The following is an 18,183-nucleotide window of genomic DNA, read 5'->3' on the forward strand; positions in this document are numbered from 1 at the left end:
TTGTATTTTCTAGGATTGATGGGATCAATACTTATCAGGCTACTTATGCAGATGGAAGCATCCTCCTGTCCTTAACACTTCTCCAGAGCAGATTAATCAGTAGGAAGCCAAATTGCCATGTGACAGCATTAAACAGGTGACGCAGGTCAGGCAGTTTAGAGAAGCAAGAGGAAAGCCAAAAATAATGGATGTGTAACTTTATGGGGAAGGATCTTTATGAGTAGAAAGATACTGATCTTTCTTTTTATGGTGTCCAAGAGCTTCCATAGACGGTGGAAATAATGTCTCCCTCTTAACTGAGAGACAGTGTTTAAAGATAGTGCATAGAATTTAAATACTATCTAAAACCAAACAAAAAAACAATGCTAGTTGGCTCATGGTCAGAGAAATCAGTAAAAATAATTTAAAAACCCCTTACTTTATTTTCGCGCTCAACTTGCTTATACTTCAGTGTAATGAAGTTCAAGTCAGCCATCTCAGACTCAGTTTGCCGGGCCTCTATCAAACGACTGATGTATCTGTTTACTCGAGTTCCTGGAGTGTTGTATACAACATTGGTAGAAAAAGAGGAACGATTCCTGAGTTTTTCAGAGGCTGTCCTTAATGCTCTCCTCTGTAGCACAGATGAAGAAAGAAGCACAGATTTATTAACACGGAAATTTTTTGTTGTTGTTCATATAATCTCAAACTAACAGCTAGGATGAGGAATTCATTAAGCAGAACAGCTACAAAAGACAGAGATCTTATCTTTATCTTCTAAAACCTCCTTAGTATAAATGAGAAAACCTCCGCTGCCTTCCTGAATTTCAGTGTTTGAGGACTGATATTGCTGAAGAAACCCTGCATTGCGAGACAGTGTATTTATATTAAAATCATATATCATGCTGCACAATAAATTTTACGTATTAGGTCCCAAAGCTCAGAACAACTGGTTCAGTTAAAGATAGCTTTGTGGAACTTCACTGTGAATGTTCTGACATGAGAAAATTTTCATCAGATCCCTACAAACCCATGTTAGGATTTTCTGTGTATACTATCATATCTATACATATACATATACAAGATACATTGTAAAGTATTGAATGTGCTTCAAAAATGTGTGGGTTATTTTTTAAAAATACAAAAAGAACAGTATTAATTCACAATTGGAAGGCCTTGCACATGGTCAGTTTCAAAATAAAATCTGGAATTCCTGAAAGTCTTCACTGACACTCTGTTTTCTGGAACTAATGAACTTTCCTACTCTTTTCCCACAGAAGAAACACAAATGCATTTAAAATAAAAAATATGAAAGTTAAAAAGCTTTCTGAAAGTAAGATTGAGGCTGATTCTTCAATAAAAGGACATTCTTAAAAAAAAAAAAAAATCAAGCAATCAAGCAATCAATCAAGATGAATTCCAACGCACACATGCCCTGCTCTGGAAAACTGGTGGAGTGATCTAAATAATATTGCCACCTGCTGGCAAAAACACTGGAATGAGCAACCTTTCAAAAGTTTCTTCATAAATTTCTGGATAGAACCACCCATAGAAAAAGAAGTAAGCCAGGTTGCTGGTATGTAAAGCAATTTTGAGTTACAGCGTTACTAGTCACTCAAGAAAGTGGTATTCATATTTTTAAGAGGGACTTTTGAATTTAGCATTTATATTAGGGACTAAGAGGTCATTTGGCTAATCGGTTGCCTGTCATTTTTAGAGAACCATCTAAAGATGCAAAATTATTCTGTTATTTTGCATTTGCTGCCATCAGCTTCAGACTGTGATAGACTCATGATGCAAAAGAACAGCTCTTGGTAATTGTAGAAAAGCCTCAGAAACTCTAATTCCTGCCAAGGAAGCCCTTATTGGGAGCCACATAGGTCAACTGTGGTGGCTTGTTCAAGAGGAAATCCAAATCTGAGGCCTGTTATAATTAATTTTTGTCTTTATTTTGAGAAGGCTGTAGGCATGAGACAGTGGTAGCTCCAGCAGGAACATCAGAAACTCCTCTATCAGTTGGTCAGATCACCCCATAGGTTCTCAGAGTACATGTGCTTGATGCAGCCCTGGAACCAATACCAAAGATGCATGGATTACCTTATCATCATCCTCACATGTCATGACATTGGAGAAAGGGATCTCTGCTTTGAACATCTTACGACAGTGCATGAGCTGAACAAGCAGGTAGCAGACTGTCTTGAACTTCATTCTTTTGGCAGGCTTAATGTCTGAGAGAATCAGTCCAGGAAATATCTGTTGGTCAGAAAACTTATATTTCTAACTGTGTCACCACATTCCCTGGCAGACATTTACACCATCTAGTGGTCAGAACAAAGTAATACTCTAATCAAGAAACACATTTTGATAAACGTATATTTGCAGATGAAGATTACTTCACATTTTCTAACCTGAGATACAACAAATCTATCAAATAGGCAGTATTTAGACACATACATAACATTTTGGGAACTGTTTTCTATGTAGAAATGTAGACTATAAAAAGCATATTAATGAGGAAATCATAAAAGAGGCAATATTTGTATTTCTTTCACCTTAAAATAAATTCTGGAAAAATATGGGAAAAAATAAGAAGGAAATCAGCATTTTTATCAATTGATATTAAAAGTATAGTTTAAATCTTTTTTCTTATTTCCTCATTTTGTAACTTCAGCCACTGGTAAATGCATTAAAATCACAAGAGGGTAGCTTTTGCTTTAAAGATACACTTACATACATGTCCTAAAATGAGGATGCGAGGCACTGAGGTTACATCTTACTTCTTATTTCTTCAAAGCAAGAAGTGTTATACTCAAAAGGTTGGGTATATTCTATTACTTTTACCCCAAAGCACCCAGTTAAGCAAGGACAAATATTTTCTTGGTTAACTCTCAAGTATGTGTTTAACTCCTGGTGACTTTGGTAAACCCTTAGCACATGTTCAGATGCTTTCACAGATCAGACTAAGAGTGCTCCTTTATTCTACTGTCAGTATTATGCCAATCTGGCATGTGGAATGGGTAATGAAGTGTTCATGGGAAATGTGGAAGGACTCCATGCCACCACAGTATGGGACCTGAAGTTTGTAAAATTAGTCTTTTCTGAAACAACAAAAGAAAGAAGCACAGAGGTTTGGTCCTTAGTGTTCCTAGGTACAAAAGACAGAGCAAATCACACTCCAAATACTTTATTCAAATGCTCTAGAACTCACAAATGGCACTGAGGATTTGTTGTCCAGTCTTCAGAATACTATGTTTTACTAGAGCAGTTTACAACATTACTTCACTGACCAGGGAATGAAGAAGGAAGTAATCTGGAAGCATTTGTTTAATGCATATTTTCATGGATACCTAAATTTAGAAGGACAGGACAAATGACACTGCTTATATTCTGAATAGCATTGCAGATATTGATTTGCTATTTGTTTAAGATGTACAGCTATGTACTTGCATTTTCTGGAGAATTCAGGGTATGTCCTATTGACTGACCAATATTGTACATTTTTTATTAGTAGCTAGCTGTGTTATAAATATGTGACATGTTTCAAATGTGGAAAGGTGCCTAGGTATGCACATGTGCTTTATTGTGCAATGAAAGGCTGACTGAAGCTAGCTAGCATCACCACTACTGTACTGCATGGTCATCAGCTGGAGTGTAAAAGGACACCAGTGTATATAGTGTATAATAACGTGTATAAGTGACAGCTTAACAAAAATCTCCATGAAAGGATTCCCAATATGAACCCTTTCTTTTGAGGGCTTTCTGGCAGAAGACTTACCATTGTATTGCAAGAGCCAGATACAGAGAAGATACTGTACCAGGACATTTACATACTAATCATCCTTTAGGTATTCCTAAGGATACCATGTAGATAGTTGCTAGGCTTGAGTATGGCAGATGTGATCAGCTTTGGAGCTACCATTCCCAACAGCTAAAATATACTTTTTGGACAGGTACTCCATGTACAAATTGTCCTAAGGTAGCCATAATTCCTCTAGAAGTACTATATATTTTACGCAGTTGCCATATCAGCATTTTGACACCAAAAAATGAGCAATTTTCTTGAAACTCCCTGCACTTTTGCATTTTTGTTCATTTATTTTTTAAGACAGAGAGATAAAAAGGGAACCAGAGTGATTAAATAAAATTAAATTTGCAGAGAAAGAAATCTCCTACAAATATAGATGAAAATTTAATTTGAATGCAAACAACAAATTTAAAATAATTAATTTTAATTAAGTAATTTAATTAAAAATAAGTAATTTTAGATCTATTGTTTCACTCAGTTTAATTTTTTCTTCTGTAGTCATGTTTTTTCTTTTATTATTGTTCATATGATAATGTCAAGATGACATCTTTTAATCATGTCAGACAAAATCCAACAATCTGCTATCAAAAATCCTAGTAACATATGGATTATATACATCAAATTGCTTCACTTTAAAAAGTCATCTGAAAGTATTATTAAGATATGACAGAACACATCTCAAGAGTGTATATGAGCCATTATACTTTTGAAATATGCTAGTTGCCAATAACGATTCACAGGTAAAAGATATTCGCCAATAAAGTCAAAAGGTAAGCACATGTAGTTTCTATGTATTTCATTTATACAACACAATAAAGCCATCATGAATCTATGTTGTTTTCTCTGTGCTGTATTGCATAAAGTTCATTCCACACTAGGGAAAAAAAAATCAAATCAGCCACAGGAAAGACATAAGCAGACAAAAACCTGTTGGTTGTTGGTAGAAAGATATGGACCCTAGTATTTTACTTTAACATAGAAGGCAGATAATCTGCTTTATGCAACAAAGCCAAGCTGACTAAGAGTGAAGGAGGATATTGTACTCCAAATCAAAAAATACTGCCTTCTCCAGCAGGAGAGTGATAGAATATTCCTTTATTTTCCTGTTACCCTTTGGTAATGGGACTGTAAGGCAGGAAGTTTAAAATCACATTTGTTTATGCTAGGTGAAAAAACAACATATAAAAGTGATGTGACAGCCAGCCTTTCCCACTTTTCTTGCAGCTGCTGTCATCCCAATTAGAACAAATCTCAGATTGCTGAATTTCAGCCTATTTGATCATGAGTCAAAGAAATAAACTGATCAACCTTTTGAGCTGTTAAATCCATCTGCAGTTCACAGCAAATTATGTCACAGGTGTATAGTGTACATAATTGCTCTAGATCTTTCTGACAGTTGCAAGCATTTTTACATTTTAAATAGTATTTTCCAAAGGATACTCCTAAGCTGTGTTTGCTTATTGAGAGGATTCTTGAACCTTCAGGCTTTTGACTGAGTTTTCCTGAAATCAAAAGACCGAGAAGAGTTCTCTTCCTCAACTATTGTTTTAACTTCTCTTTTAAAATACTGCTGGTATTTTGGTTTGGGTATAATTATTTTTTGGACAAAAATAAAACTGAAATTTTATCCACCTGCATTGGAACATTTAGGGCATGATTCAACACAGCAAACCAGGCAGGAGACAGAGGACCATTCCTGTTATAAGCATGCACTTCCTTCCAGCTGGGTAACTAAACAAGGATTCAGAAAAAAAAAACCAACAAAAACCAAACCCCCCAAAATATTACACACTTTTACCTGGGATTTTCAGGATGGTCATAGCATTAGTCAGAGATTGCAGATAATAAAGCAGGGCTGTTTGTGCTACAGAAAAGATTTTCTGAGACTGCTTGGCATGGCTTTGTATGTATGTGGTAACGTAGGAAGAGAGATGTCAGCCTTTACAGACAAACAGCTAATTTTCAAAGGGTGAAGAGATGTGATACTCACTTTCATGGACTTTTCATGAATGTCCGTCACTGTGTGCTATTCAAATGGTAGATGCAGATTTCACGCGATTTACGTTGCCAGAAATAAAAGATTACTAATATAATTGTATACACATTTAGCTGGTGAATAACTCATTAGCACATCAGCAGATATTTTGCAGATGGTGATTAGCAACCTATCAGAAGCTAATTTTTGATTGTATTTTATATTTGAGGTATGCTGTCAGATCTATGAGATACTTATGAATATATAGGTATCATTTATAAGTTGTGTCTGTATGATTTTTTTAATTTTTATTACGCCCTTTCCTGGACACAGCATTATTTGTCCTCGCCTTAGCTCTGGAGCCAGCTGGCAGTGAGTAATAGTGACGGCAGGCCCACTTCTGTAAATGTAAAAACTAACACAGTCTAACAAATCTTTCCCCTCACAAAAACTTGATCACTTCTGCCCATTGCTTGGCTGTCTGTAAAAGTACCTTAGAAGTTTTGCTTAGCTGTCTGTGCTGGGCTGTTTCTCAGCTGGTGAAATTAATGAGCCTTTTCAAAACTTGAGAAGTGCCATCAGAGAGTGAATTGCTGCAACAAATACAGAGAAGTAAGGCCAAGTACAAAACCATCTGGTTATCACTGAAGTTGTGGTCAAACCTTAGGAGGTGTTATACTGCAGGAGAATCATACTTTCTAGAGAAACCATAGAAGTGAAGAAGACAGTCCAACTAAGCTCACTACCTCTTGCTGTGCTTCTGGGAGCCAGCTGTGCCAGCTATAAAACTGAGGCAAAGATACTTCGACAATGAAAGAACAAAGAATTCTGGTGAAAGCCAGATCAACTCTATTAAAAACATATAAATTAAATGTTAAGCATACAGTTTGAAAGTCAGAACAGGATTAGTCAGGTAGATTACCAAGGAATCATGAATGGAAAAAGTTATTTAGCTAGGTATGAATTATAAAGTTCTTATAAAGGGCTCTAAGATTAATACAGAGTAATATGTACAGTACTTCAAAAAGCTAGGATATTTTGAAACTAAGAGAATGTCCATGTGTCTAAAGCGTAGAATATGGTTCTTGTGAATATTTAATATATTAGAAAGACATCTGTTTTTCTAACTGGGTCAGACCCATTTTAAAAGTCCAAGATGTTCATATATGTGATCTGATTTATGGCTAGTTAAATAAATCAAACTCTTCAAATCTTGTCTCAGTGCAATATTTTGGTCACACCACTGTAAGTTCTAGTATAAATATAAAATATATTGAAGACATAATTAAACTTTATTTAAAGGGGAAGTACTGGAATTTTTGAAACTAGAAACTTTCTCAAGACATTATAACATTTTGTATTATCATTAAAAAACATATTTGCATAAGTTTTTAATTACAATAGCCAGCAAAAAAATCTAATTTAATTCAAAAAATTTCTGTATAACTTTGGAAATCTGATGAATTACTTAAATCTGTTTAGAAGCTGAATGTTGTCCAGTTAGACATGCATAATTATTGCTGAATAATAATCATAATAGACTAATATAATGTCTACCAAAATAAAAACAGCAACAAACCAAAAAAGTATTCCTCCAGTGGTGACTTAGAAGTACTCTCACACATAGTGGCTTATACACCAAACTAACTGTCAGATAGGATCACAGAATTGTGATTGTTAGCTGATTCAATAAAAAAATTAAAAAATTTGGAATACTTTATAATTTGTTCACATCTAAAATGTAACTTATCTTCTACTGTTATTCTCATTCTTGGCTTGGGCAATATTTGTGATGGACGATTTTCCTGTCAGACCAAATACGGAAGAACGTGGGGCATGTATCTTCTAAACAAGTAAATAAAATTTTTTTAAAAAATTTAAGTGGGCCTATTTACCTTTCAAATTCAACAGATTCTTGGTCATCTGTTAATCATAACATTGTTTTTCATTCCTGTTGGCATCATACCTGTTAAAGTAGTTTCATATTAATGTCAGAGATGATGCATGAAGAATAACAAACGTGTCTGCATTTCAGCTACTGAGGCTCTGGAGGAAGAAATACAACATTAAACCAGTTGATACCTCAGTTGAGCAACAGAAAGTCCACCTTGTCTGTGCTTCATGAGTAGCTTTCAGTTTCTATGTGTCTGAAGAGTTAATGACTGAATCGGGGTAGGAGGGGAGAACAGGTATTTATTTTTAAGGTAAATAATACTATTATGTGTCTTATGGTCCAATAACCAGTATGCAAGTATATGAAGACTGGAGACAGCTGTTATGTACTGTGACAAACAGTGAAGTAACATGCTGATTCATCTGTGAGCCCAGTGGAGAAGTCAGTCAATATCAGTAAAATTAATGATGTGTTTCTGTCTGCCTGTTTGGCTGACACGCTGTGGATGCATGCCATAGAGCTAATGTCATTAGCCAAGCTGTAGCACAGCATCTGCCACTTCTACAAACGCATCAGTGACACCCATGGGTAAGACAGCATTTGGTATATGTAGCTGATAACAAACTGATCAGTCATTTCTCAGCAGTCACCGGTAGTTTCTCAGCAATCTTGCAAAGATAAAGAAACGTGCTCACACAGTAGCAGGCTCTCATCCTTGCACATGAAGACATGCATTGACCCGGTTTACTTTAATATGTGAATATCAAACTTCTGCTCCTCAATCACTGGTTTATGCAGCAGAATTGACACAACACAGCTTCTATATGTAAGAGCCATATTTATCCTCCTTTCTCTATTTGTCTCTGTAAACAAATCTACCAATAATTTCCTGAAATTCAGCTATTTCACTTCTCATTATTAAATGAAACCTGATACATAATAACATAGGAAACAAAATTATACATAATGCTGCAGGAATGAAAACAAGACAAACAAATCTAGTAGCAATAAGCAACACACCTACCTTAATGGAACCCTCCCTTGTGATTTCTTCTTTATTGGGATTGACTAATTTAGAAACTAATTCTGATTTCAAGAAAGCCACCAGAATTCTCTCTCACTGATTGCTCAAAGAGAATCTAGTCCACTGTTTTTCCACCTGTTTTCTTTCATGCTACCTAAAAACCAATCCAATCATATATACCAGCAGAAGAATAAAATGTGAGCTTGCATGATTTTTGCAGTGGATAAGAACACTTCATCTCTCTAATAACAAAGTGCTTTAGAGGAAGTACATAAGAAACATAATAGCAGCAACCTTTCTGGGATAAAACAACAAGAGTTTTCACTCCTAGAATCAAATTCCCATGGTGACTGGACTCCCAATGTTTCCATAAAAACTTCCTGAGTCATCAAATTCAGGCAAAGAAACTGACTGCAGACGTGGAATTCAAGATGACCTGCTTTTTCCCTGTTTACATTTTTGTCAGGCATCCATTGGTTAACACCCCCAAGCATGGAGCTTTGCCATCACTTCAAAAACTCCTCTGTGTTGTTTTCACACTTACTTTCAGAATCGGATAATTTTCCCTATAAAGGTCAAATCCCTCAATGAAGCTTGTTTGGGCAGAGTCTCAGAAAGTAAGGCTGCAAGCATCTGTATCCTGAGTTGTCTGGCTAAGATAAAGAGCAATAACGTTCCTCTTGGCCTGTAAACATGTTATGGTGGATAACTTCTAAGATAATCTTCATTTGATGTGGAAAAGTTTGGAACAAATTGTATGTGTTTAAATGACGATTATGGACTCTCAAGGCTCCTACTGAAGTCACAATACATTTTGTAGTAGAACAAAAAGCTGCCCTAAACGCAGTAATTGGTAGAGGATGAAAGATGTGACTATAAATGAATCCATTGGGAAACCACTGTTGCCACCTTCATTGCATGCCGACACTCAAGATATTACCATCACACTGCTGAGCCTCTGTTCTCCTTATCCTGAAAATCTGGTTAGAACAAGGAGTCACATTCATCTCCATTAGGGGTGGCTAAATCCTGAGCAACAGCTAAAAAATTAAGTTCCTGCTCAAATATGCTAAAATATTATCTTACTATATTCTTTCCATACTTTTCATTTTCTGTTCTCTGCCAAAAAAAAAAAGAAAAGAGCAGAAAATGTTATTGTCCCTCAATAGCACTGCTGATTTCCTCCTTTTTCCCTAGTACGTCTCCAGGGGTCTGATAAAAGGAAGAAGCTGAAGGTAAGGGGGAGCTTCAGAAAATTTGGAGGGAAGGGCAATTAAGAAAGGGATGACCAAAATAATTGCCGGCGTCAGAGGTGGCAGAGCAAGCAGGGAAAACATTGAATTTGTCATGAGCAGCTCAAGCTAGGAAAAACATGCATGTTTTGGACAGTGAATATTATTTGTTGCAGTAATCTTAGAAAATTTATGCAGCTCCAGCATAAATACCTGATCTGTGGTTCAGTGGTATATACATTTGAAAGCAGGATGGTTGACTTCAGCGTCTTCCTCTGACCTGGATAAAGGGCTTAAGTTGTACAGCTTGGCAACATGGTGGATTTTCCAAACTTCCATGTGATGTTAGTTCAGTCACTGCTGAATTAATTTCATTAACTTCTCTGCTGTGGGCATGACATATCTGCAAATTCTACTTTTTCTGTGTCTATTCATTGGGGAATCCTCCAGGTCCAGTAAAGGAGCCACCAGTATCACAAGTTGTTGCAGAAAGTGTTAGGAGAGCATGAGTAAAATGGCATGGGTATTCCCATGGGAAAGAAAGAGTAAGGAAAACCAGAAAAAAAATAGCCAACCTGTAAGCATTAACATTCTGAAACACCCTTTTGAAGTGAGAGGGAAGGGAAGAGTGAATTAATTTTTTGAAGGAACATATAATATAATTTCTGGTAGAATAATTACAGAATCTGAACAAAACATCAGTGTTGTTGTTGATGGTGGTTTTTTTGGGGGGGGAATAAAGGGAATCAAAGTTTTATTTTTAAACTTCAAAAGTAAATTGATCACCTTCTCTGTATAGTATTCAAGGTTAGCTATTTTAGCATTCCTGTCTCAGTCAAAATCAAAATATCTAATTTCAAGAGTATTTGAAGAGCCTTTAGAGATAAGAAATACCAGTATTGCCTCTGCTTTTAGAATATCATGGAACAGCTGTTAAACTATGAAAGCATATCACAGAATAAGCTAGAATTTGTGGACCTTACCTTCCTACGATGAGATGGCACAATAAAATATGTTTCAATATTATGCTTCTTCAAGAAACTATTTCTTTCATGACCATGTCCTGGTTCTACCTCGTAGTCCCCATTTAGGCACTCTAAGGTGGTCTTTGTAATGTGAACTTTCCTGAAGAGAAAAATTGGACATTGTTGTTCAAAGAAAAGATACATTATGACCGAGTTGTTACTGAAATACACTCTTGTGCAGAAGATCACAAAGAGGCCAAATTACATGCAAAATCCTATTTTTGATGTAAAAAATTTTTTTTATTTAGTCCTTTCAACTAAATAGAACATTGAAATAATTCTATTACTTGCATTTTCTAAATTTAAGCAAAGTGAACAGAAAGATAACTATTGATTGTCCAAACACCTGCAGATTTGTTGATTTGTAGAAAGTGAAAGTCTACACATCATCTTCTACACTGTGTGGCTTTCTTAAGCATTTACCTAACTGCCTGCTTAGAAAAACATCTTGCAGTTTGAAACCTGTGACTTCAAACTCCAAATCTCTTTTGTGCATAAAGGAGAAACTTATTTTTCTGCTCCTCTTCATGTCTCTGACTTGTTTCTTTTAGCACTCTGTTTCATAGGCAGCTTTCTAATTCAATTTGTTTTGGCAGCATAGCCATCTTTGACACTATTGGTGAGCTCTTATCCTGAAAACTTCACATTTTCTTCTGAAAACCCCTTTTATATGAAATGTCTTCACAGAAGACATCTGAAAATATACTACTGTTTTCCTCTATTAAATATGTCTTCAGACTTTTTTCATTGGAAAGCCTTAAAGTAATGAACTTACAAAATACACTGCCAAAATTGTGTAAGGTGGACATATGTAACAAACAGAAATTCACTCATCTTGAGGTTCCATTGTCCCTCTGTTCAGCAAATCATGATCTTGTAAAAAACCAACAGAAGATGGTAGGTCCCAGTCCAAATGTGAGTTGCACACAGAAGTACACCCGTGTACCTTTGCAAAAGTGACTGTATGCACTTAAGTTTGGTCCAAGGAGCACTTAGAATTCCAGGATGTGCCCCATGAAATGGCTGTAGGTTTATGTGCTACTGCATCATTTGCACACACATTATCAATATTTGAGTGCATAAGCAAGTATTTTTTCTATAGCACACTGCTAGTATTGGAAATCTTGCCATGTAAAAGGAGTAAGACATACACCCCCAATATGTGTAGAGGTGCAAGGGTAAAAGTTTCATGAAATAATTAGAGGGTTTTACTTTTATAACATAAAATGGTGAAAACCAAGCATTCCTGCATTCCTAGCATTCCCTCATTCCTACTCTTTATATTTGGCAACCTAACCTTTTACTAACATAAATACCACGGTAATTTAGAGAATTCCACGGGAGAGACTGTACAATACATTGCTGTTATCAAATACAACCCTTCTTATCGATAGCAATTACACTGCAAATGCCTCAAAGAAGGAAATAAATTCTTCAACCATACAGGTTTCTGGGTTTTTTTTCTATGATTCTTTCTCAGACTTACCCAGGCAGTCCTCCAGCTTCCATGACATTAGCTAAAGTCACGTCATTTGACCAGACATCATATTGCCATTTTCGGAGACCCAGGACCCCACAAAGCACCCTGCCTGTATGCAATCCAACTCTCATGTTGAGATCAACCTCTGTGGCTTCTGCAACAGATCTGGGATAGACAGCATTAGAACATTAGTCTTTAGACAATGACATTGCTCTTGATTTCCTTTTTCATTCCTTCCCCCCAAATTAACATATATTTATATGTATATATATATATACATGACTGAATAGACAAGATATTTTTAAAAATCTCAGATGATATATTGAGGTACTGTTATTTTCCTTCACTAGTTTCAAAGCCCTGGTTGTAATTCCAAATAAATAATTTTCTTGGTCATATATTAATTATTGTTAAACCAAAATCTCAGTATCTGCAGCACACAGGGTTAAAAATATTTTTAAAGAAGTTATTGTCTCATGTATGTGGTCACAGTTTAGATTTCTGATGTTCTTTAAGTTCATAATTTAATAAAATTTCAGCTCAATGAAAACCTACTTGGTTAAAAATTAATTTTTTTTTTTCCCAATTGTCTAAGATTGTCACTCTTCTTGGGTAAAACTTCTTTAATATTTCACGTTTTCTCTTTTTTTCAACCGATATCTTTTCCTGTTGCTACTGCTAGGAAAGTGTTGCAATTACTAATAGTCACAGAGAGTTGTGCTGCACCTTCACGGTACACACAGCTAAGCATCATTTCCTATGGTGAAACTGAAAGGGCACAGACATATTTAAATGCTCTTACACTTTCTGCAAATAGAGAAGGCAAATGGATAAGCAACGACTCCACTCTACTATGTTCTAACTGGTTCAGTTACCCAGTTACAGGAGTATAGGACAAATAAAAGGATAAAACCAATAAATCAGTGCATGAGCAGGAGACGAAGAGTGATTAGAAACACTAATATATTTCCAAAGCTCCTGCAACAGTGGCACAGAAATCACCTGCAACTATGCATTTGTACCTGTAAATTAAAACTAACCTTCAGAGATTTTAATTGTGTAGCTGGAAAAGGAGGAATTAATTGGCAAAGTCATTATTAAAAGCATTTTTTATTTTGGTGCCACAGTAAGGAAGGATTCCTCATTTCTGTGAATGCAGGACATGCTATGACTTCCACTCTACGCAATTTATGAATACTGAAAAGGAGCCTTGAAGTCTTACACATTACCTGCAGAGATAACACTGCATAAATCTTTGCAGCTTTTTCTGTTACAGAGACACCTGTCATTCCCCAGTTGAGTTGTAGTCCAAAAGGACATAATATTGGTGAATAAATGAAACTGACTAATCAGCGTAAGACTTGATTTTCATCAGGTTTTTAAATTAAAAGTTTCCAATGCATTTAATAAAAGAAGACCTTAAACTGAGGCTCTGGCTGTAATTTTCACTTGATCACATTTGACAAATATATTTTTTAGAGTTTCATCCAGCTACACTGGATTTGGCAGAAACATCTTTAGGAAGACTTTTCAACTATTTCAGGAGCAGTCACTGTGTCTCTTGTATCATTGTACTTGTTTAAATACAGTTAATGGAAAGGGCATCACAGGTCAGGATGGGGAGTAAGCAGCACAAGCCTCAATGTAAGTAAGGAACTCTGCAGCCATGAAATGCTGAAGTATAAACCATGTCAGCCATCACTAATGTGAGTAACATGGAGATCTCTTTTCTCCCCATAGATGTAGGCATACCACATTTTTCAGTTGTATTTTATGCAACAGCATATAAAGGCTTATGCACAGCTTTCTGAAAGATTAATTATTTCCTTGTCCTATTTCTGCTCACTGCAAGTCAGCTTTCCTTTATTCAGTATCTGTTCTCATTAAAGCCGCAAAAAAGACTTCAAGAAGTCATAAAAGGACTCAAATGTTACAGGACTTATTGTGTACACTGTCTGCTTGACAAAGCCTTCAGGAAATGAAAGGAACTAATAATATAAGTCACCTAATGATAACTTAACCTTTGTATCTTCACCTGTGCATGTGTATTGTGCCATTAACAGACTGATCTTACACCAAGATCATGCCCTGCAGGCCAAAGCCCTTCAGGATTACATCTTGCTTGCCTGTCTATATTCTCCTGCAAAACTAAGTAATATTAGGTTGGTGCAAAAGTAATTGCAGTTTTGGATTGTCAATTTTAAATCATTATATCTAGTTTCAAATACATCTTCATAAATCAAAATAGGAACCATTAGAATCAAGACATTTTTGACAATGAGAAATAAGTTTGTTTATTCCTGTAGAGTAAAAATCTGTGCTTCGGGATTCGACGAACTCTTGGAAAGCATTTTCTCCATCCTGTGGTTTGTGGAAGCCTTTTCCATGCAACAAGTTGTCGAGATGCTTGAATAAGTGGTAGTGGGTTGGCAAGAGGTCAGGCGACTGTGGTGGATAAAAAAAAACTTCATAGCCCAATTTGTTCAACTTTTTAAACATTGGTTGTGCAATGTGTGGTCGGGTGTTGTCATGGAGAAGAATCGAGCCCTTTCTGTTGACCAACGCTAGCTGCAGGTGTTGCAATTCTCAGTGCATCTTATTGATTTGCTGAGCAGACTTCTCGGATGTAATGATTCCACCAGGATCGAGAAAGCTGTAGCGGATAAGACTGGCAGCAGACCACCAGTGACCATGACCTTTCTTTGGTGCAAGTCTGGCTTTGGGAAGTGCTTTGGAGGTTCTTCTCAGTCCAACCACTGAGCTCGTGGTCACCAGTTGTCATATAAAATCCACTTTTCATTGCATATCACAATCCAATTGAGAAATGGTTCATTGTTGTTGCATAGAATAAGAGAAGATGACGCTTCAAAATGACAATGCTTTGGATTTTTGGTCAGCTCATGAGTCATCCACTTATCAAGCTTTTTCACCTTTCCAATTTGCTTCAAATACTGAATGACTGCAGAATGGTTAATGTTGAGTTCTTCAGGAGCTTCTCATGCAGTTGTAAGAGGATCAGCTTCGATGATTACTCTCAATTGGTTGTCAACTTCCGATGGTTGGCCACTACACTACTCTTCTTCAAGGCTTTTGTCTCCGTTGTGAACCATCACTGCACTGCATGTTTGTTAGCAGTTCCTGGGCCAACTGCATTGTTGACATTGCAAGTTGTCTTCACTGCTTTATGACCCATTTTGAACTCAAATAAGAGAATTTCTCAAATTTGCTTTTTGTCTAATATAATTTCCATAGTCTAAAGTAAATTTCAAATAAACAGCAAGTAAGAAGTCAGCATAAAAAAAAAAAGGTGAGAAAAGTGCATTCAAATTATGTATAGAATAACCATATTTGTTTAAGAATGTATTCCAATATCAAATGGCAAATTTCAACTATGTAAAAACCACAATTACTTTTGCACAAACCTAGTAGTGAATTATCTTCTTTGGAGAACATGCAAGTGCATGAGTTTCTCTGTTCACAAATTAATGTCATATATTTCAGATTTAAAACAGTACATAAAACCTCTGGCTAAATCTAAGCGGAAAGGCAGTGGAATTCAAACATTGATAAAGACCACTGTAGACCTTTGACTTTGCCTTTTCCCAACCTGCTTGAGGGGGAAATTTCATCTGCTTTTAGAAATCTGAATAGCAAAATGAGAAGTGAGCAGAGAAATACAACATGGCTGATCAAACTCCTTGTTAAACAGGCTGGACTGTATAATGTACCAACAAAACATAAAGCAGAATCTGAAAACACTTCATGTTTTGAACGAAAGTTTTCCAGAAGTAGTCGCTTAGTAAAAAATCCAAATGAGAAAGCATTTCTACATTTCCCCCAGAAACTACAGTGTTTTCCAGGGGTGCTTTCACCACTATTAAATTTGAGTAGGAAAAAAAAGCTCATGAGCAGTTCACTAAACTTTTTGAATTTACCTTTAAGATCTGTGTGCCCTTTATGCAGTTAATTTCCATAAATATACCCTACTAAACTATCAAAAATGAGGAATGTTAAGTAACAGATAAAGAACAAAGGCAATTAAGTTTTGTTGTTTGAAAACCTTTTCTGCATGCTTTCACAGTACATTGCTCATCCAGAGCATTGCAGCAGAGAGCTAGGGCAGAGACCCTGAGCTGTGGCAGTCTGATGGCTTCAGTGGTCAAGAGACTCACTTTAACAGAGGTGCAAGCTGACTAAGCTTCCATGAATGGTAGACAGATTTCTCCATTTCTGAAAAATGCAGTTGCTGGTTCTCCCAGAATTCAAGGTCAACTCACTCCTGCCAGTCCAAACTTTCTCAGGCCCCAGACCTCCAGAGGAACAGAGCAAAAGCAACAGTGTTGACATCTGGAAAGTTAGTGCTTCTGTCTTCTTCCTCAGACAAAAGATCATATTTGAGATTTCAGGTGGGCTTCCTCAAACTGGCTACTGTAGTTTCTCTCCTTTCTTTAGTGCCTTTGGTGAGCCAATGACCAAACCCATAGGAAGGAGACAATTCAAGCATCAACCTCCACAATGCCCCATGGAACCAACCAGCAACACAATGTGCAGATGCAAAGTAAGCCAAACTTCCATCTGTTACTGGAGGAGTAATTCATATTAGATGGAGTCATCCATATGAGATAAACTCACCTATGTGACACAAAGAAAAGCTTATAGACCCCATTGTGGTGCCTAGATTTCAAGAAGCACAGGTTCACAGACACTTTTCTTCAGACCTCTTCAAATCCCCCAGGGAATAGGAACATTCAATCCAGGGGTCCAGACAAGACCTTTTCTAAAGTAATCCTCTCCCTTCTCCGCCCTGTTATATGTATAGGTTAAACTGAAGTAGTCAGCTCCTGTGATCTACAAATGTGCTCCTACTGTGCCATGTTATCTGCTAACGTAGACATCACTAATGATGCGGCTGTTGGTGCAATTCCCTCTGAGTCACTACTAAAATGGCATCCTAGTAAGATGTAGTAAGGAATATAATGAAAATGTACCATTTATGTGACAACATGAATGACTACAGGATCCTATTACACTTTTGATAAGTTTGTGAATGTTAACCCAAATATTTTGGTCCAGTCCCAAATCTAGTATTTATATCCTGTTCACCCAGATTCCCTCCTCATTTCCAATTGGAAACATTACAGTTTGCTTCTTGCCCTATGGCATTATTGAATGCATTTAAATAACTCCCTCGTTTCATCCCATTTAATCTCCTACGAGGTTACATTTCTGGACTAAGCCAAAGAACTGTTTAATATAATTTATGTCAGTTGATGAAGTGCTCTGTAAAGAAAGACAAACTATGGCTAAGAATGTGTAAAATTGCCCCTGTAACACTAGCTTAAACCTGAACTCTACCCAATTTATGGGAGAGAGAGAGGGAAGAGATTGGGCAGCTGGGTAAAACTTTTCTACATGGCAATTAGGTAACAAATATATCTATTTAGAAGGCAAAATACTGTAGTAAATAGAGTGGAACCTTCAAGTGTGGCAAGCAACTTAAGTAAGATGAAGACCCTGCTTGGCCTAACACATTGTTCAAAATCAAGGTGAGGACAACATCTGCCACATTAGAGTAACATCTGGCCCATTAGAGACATTAATGAACATGACCATTTTTATTATATTACTAACAAAAATATGACACTTAAAACTCACCTGATGAAAGCAACATCGGTGGTATCCAATACTTTACTTCCACTTAAATATTGCCATGATGGCTTAAGTGACTCTGAAGCAGAACAAAAACCTGACCTGTACTGACACATTGAC

The 18,183-nt window shown here is 36.4% G+C and overlaps 1 protein-coding gene across 1 annotated transcript in view; it reads right to left on the reverse strand.

Annotated features, from left to right (window-relative positions):
- The window catches only part of ADCY1 (adenylate cyclase 1), a gene marked incomplete at both ends in the record, with an annotated part of 140,283 nt that overhangs the window by 34,666 nt on the left and 87,434 nt on the right, over window positions 1–18,183 (reverse strand). Inside the window, 4 exons of the mRNA XM_080339294.1 lie at window positions 419–613; window positions 2,077–2,232; window positions 10,893–11,034; window positions 12,421–12,579. Of these exons, the coding sequence (XP_080195420.1) occupies window positions 419–613; window positions 2,077–2,232; window positions 10,893–11,034; window positions 12,421–12,579 (652 nt within the window). The remainder of the gene's footprint in view (window positions 1–418; window positions 614–2,076; window positions 2,233–10,892; window positions 11,035–12,420; window positions 12,580–18,183) is intronic.

Source organism: Nesoenas mayeri, assembly GCF_963082525.1.
Source record: "Nesoenas mayeri genome assembly, chromosome: 2".
Taxonomy (NCBI): Eukaryota; Metazoa; Chordata; class Aves; order Columbiformes; family Columbidae; genus Nesoenas; species Nesoenas mayeri.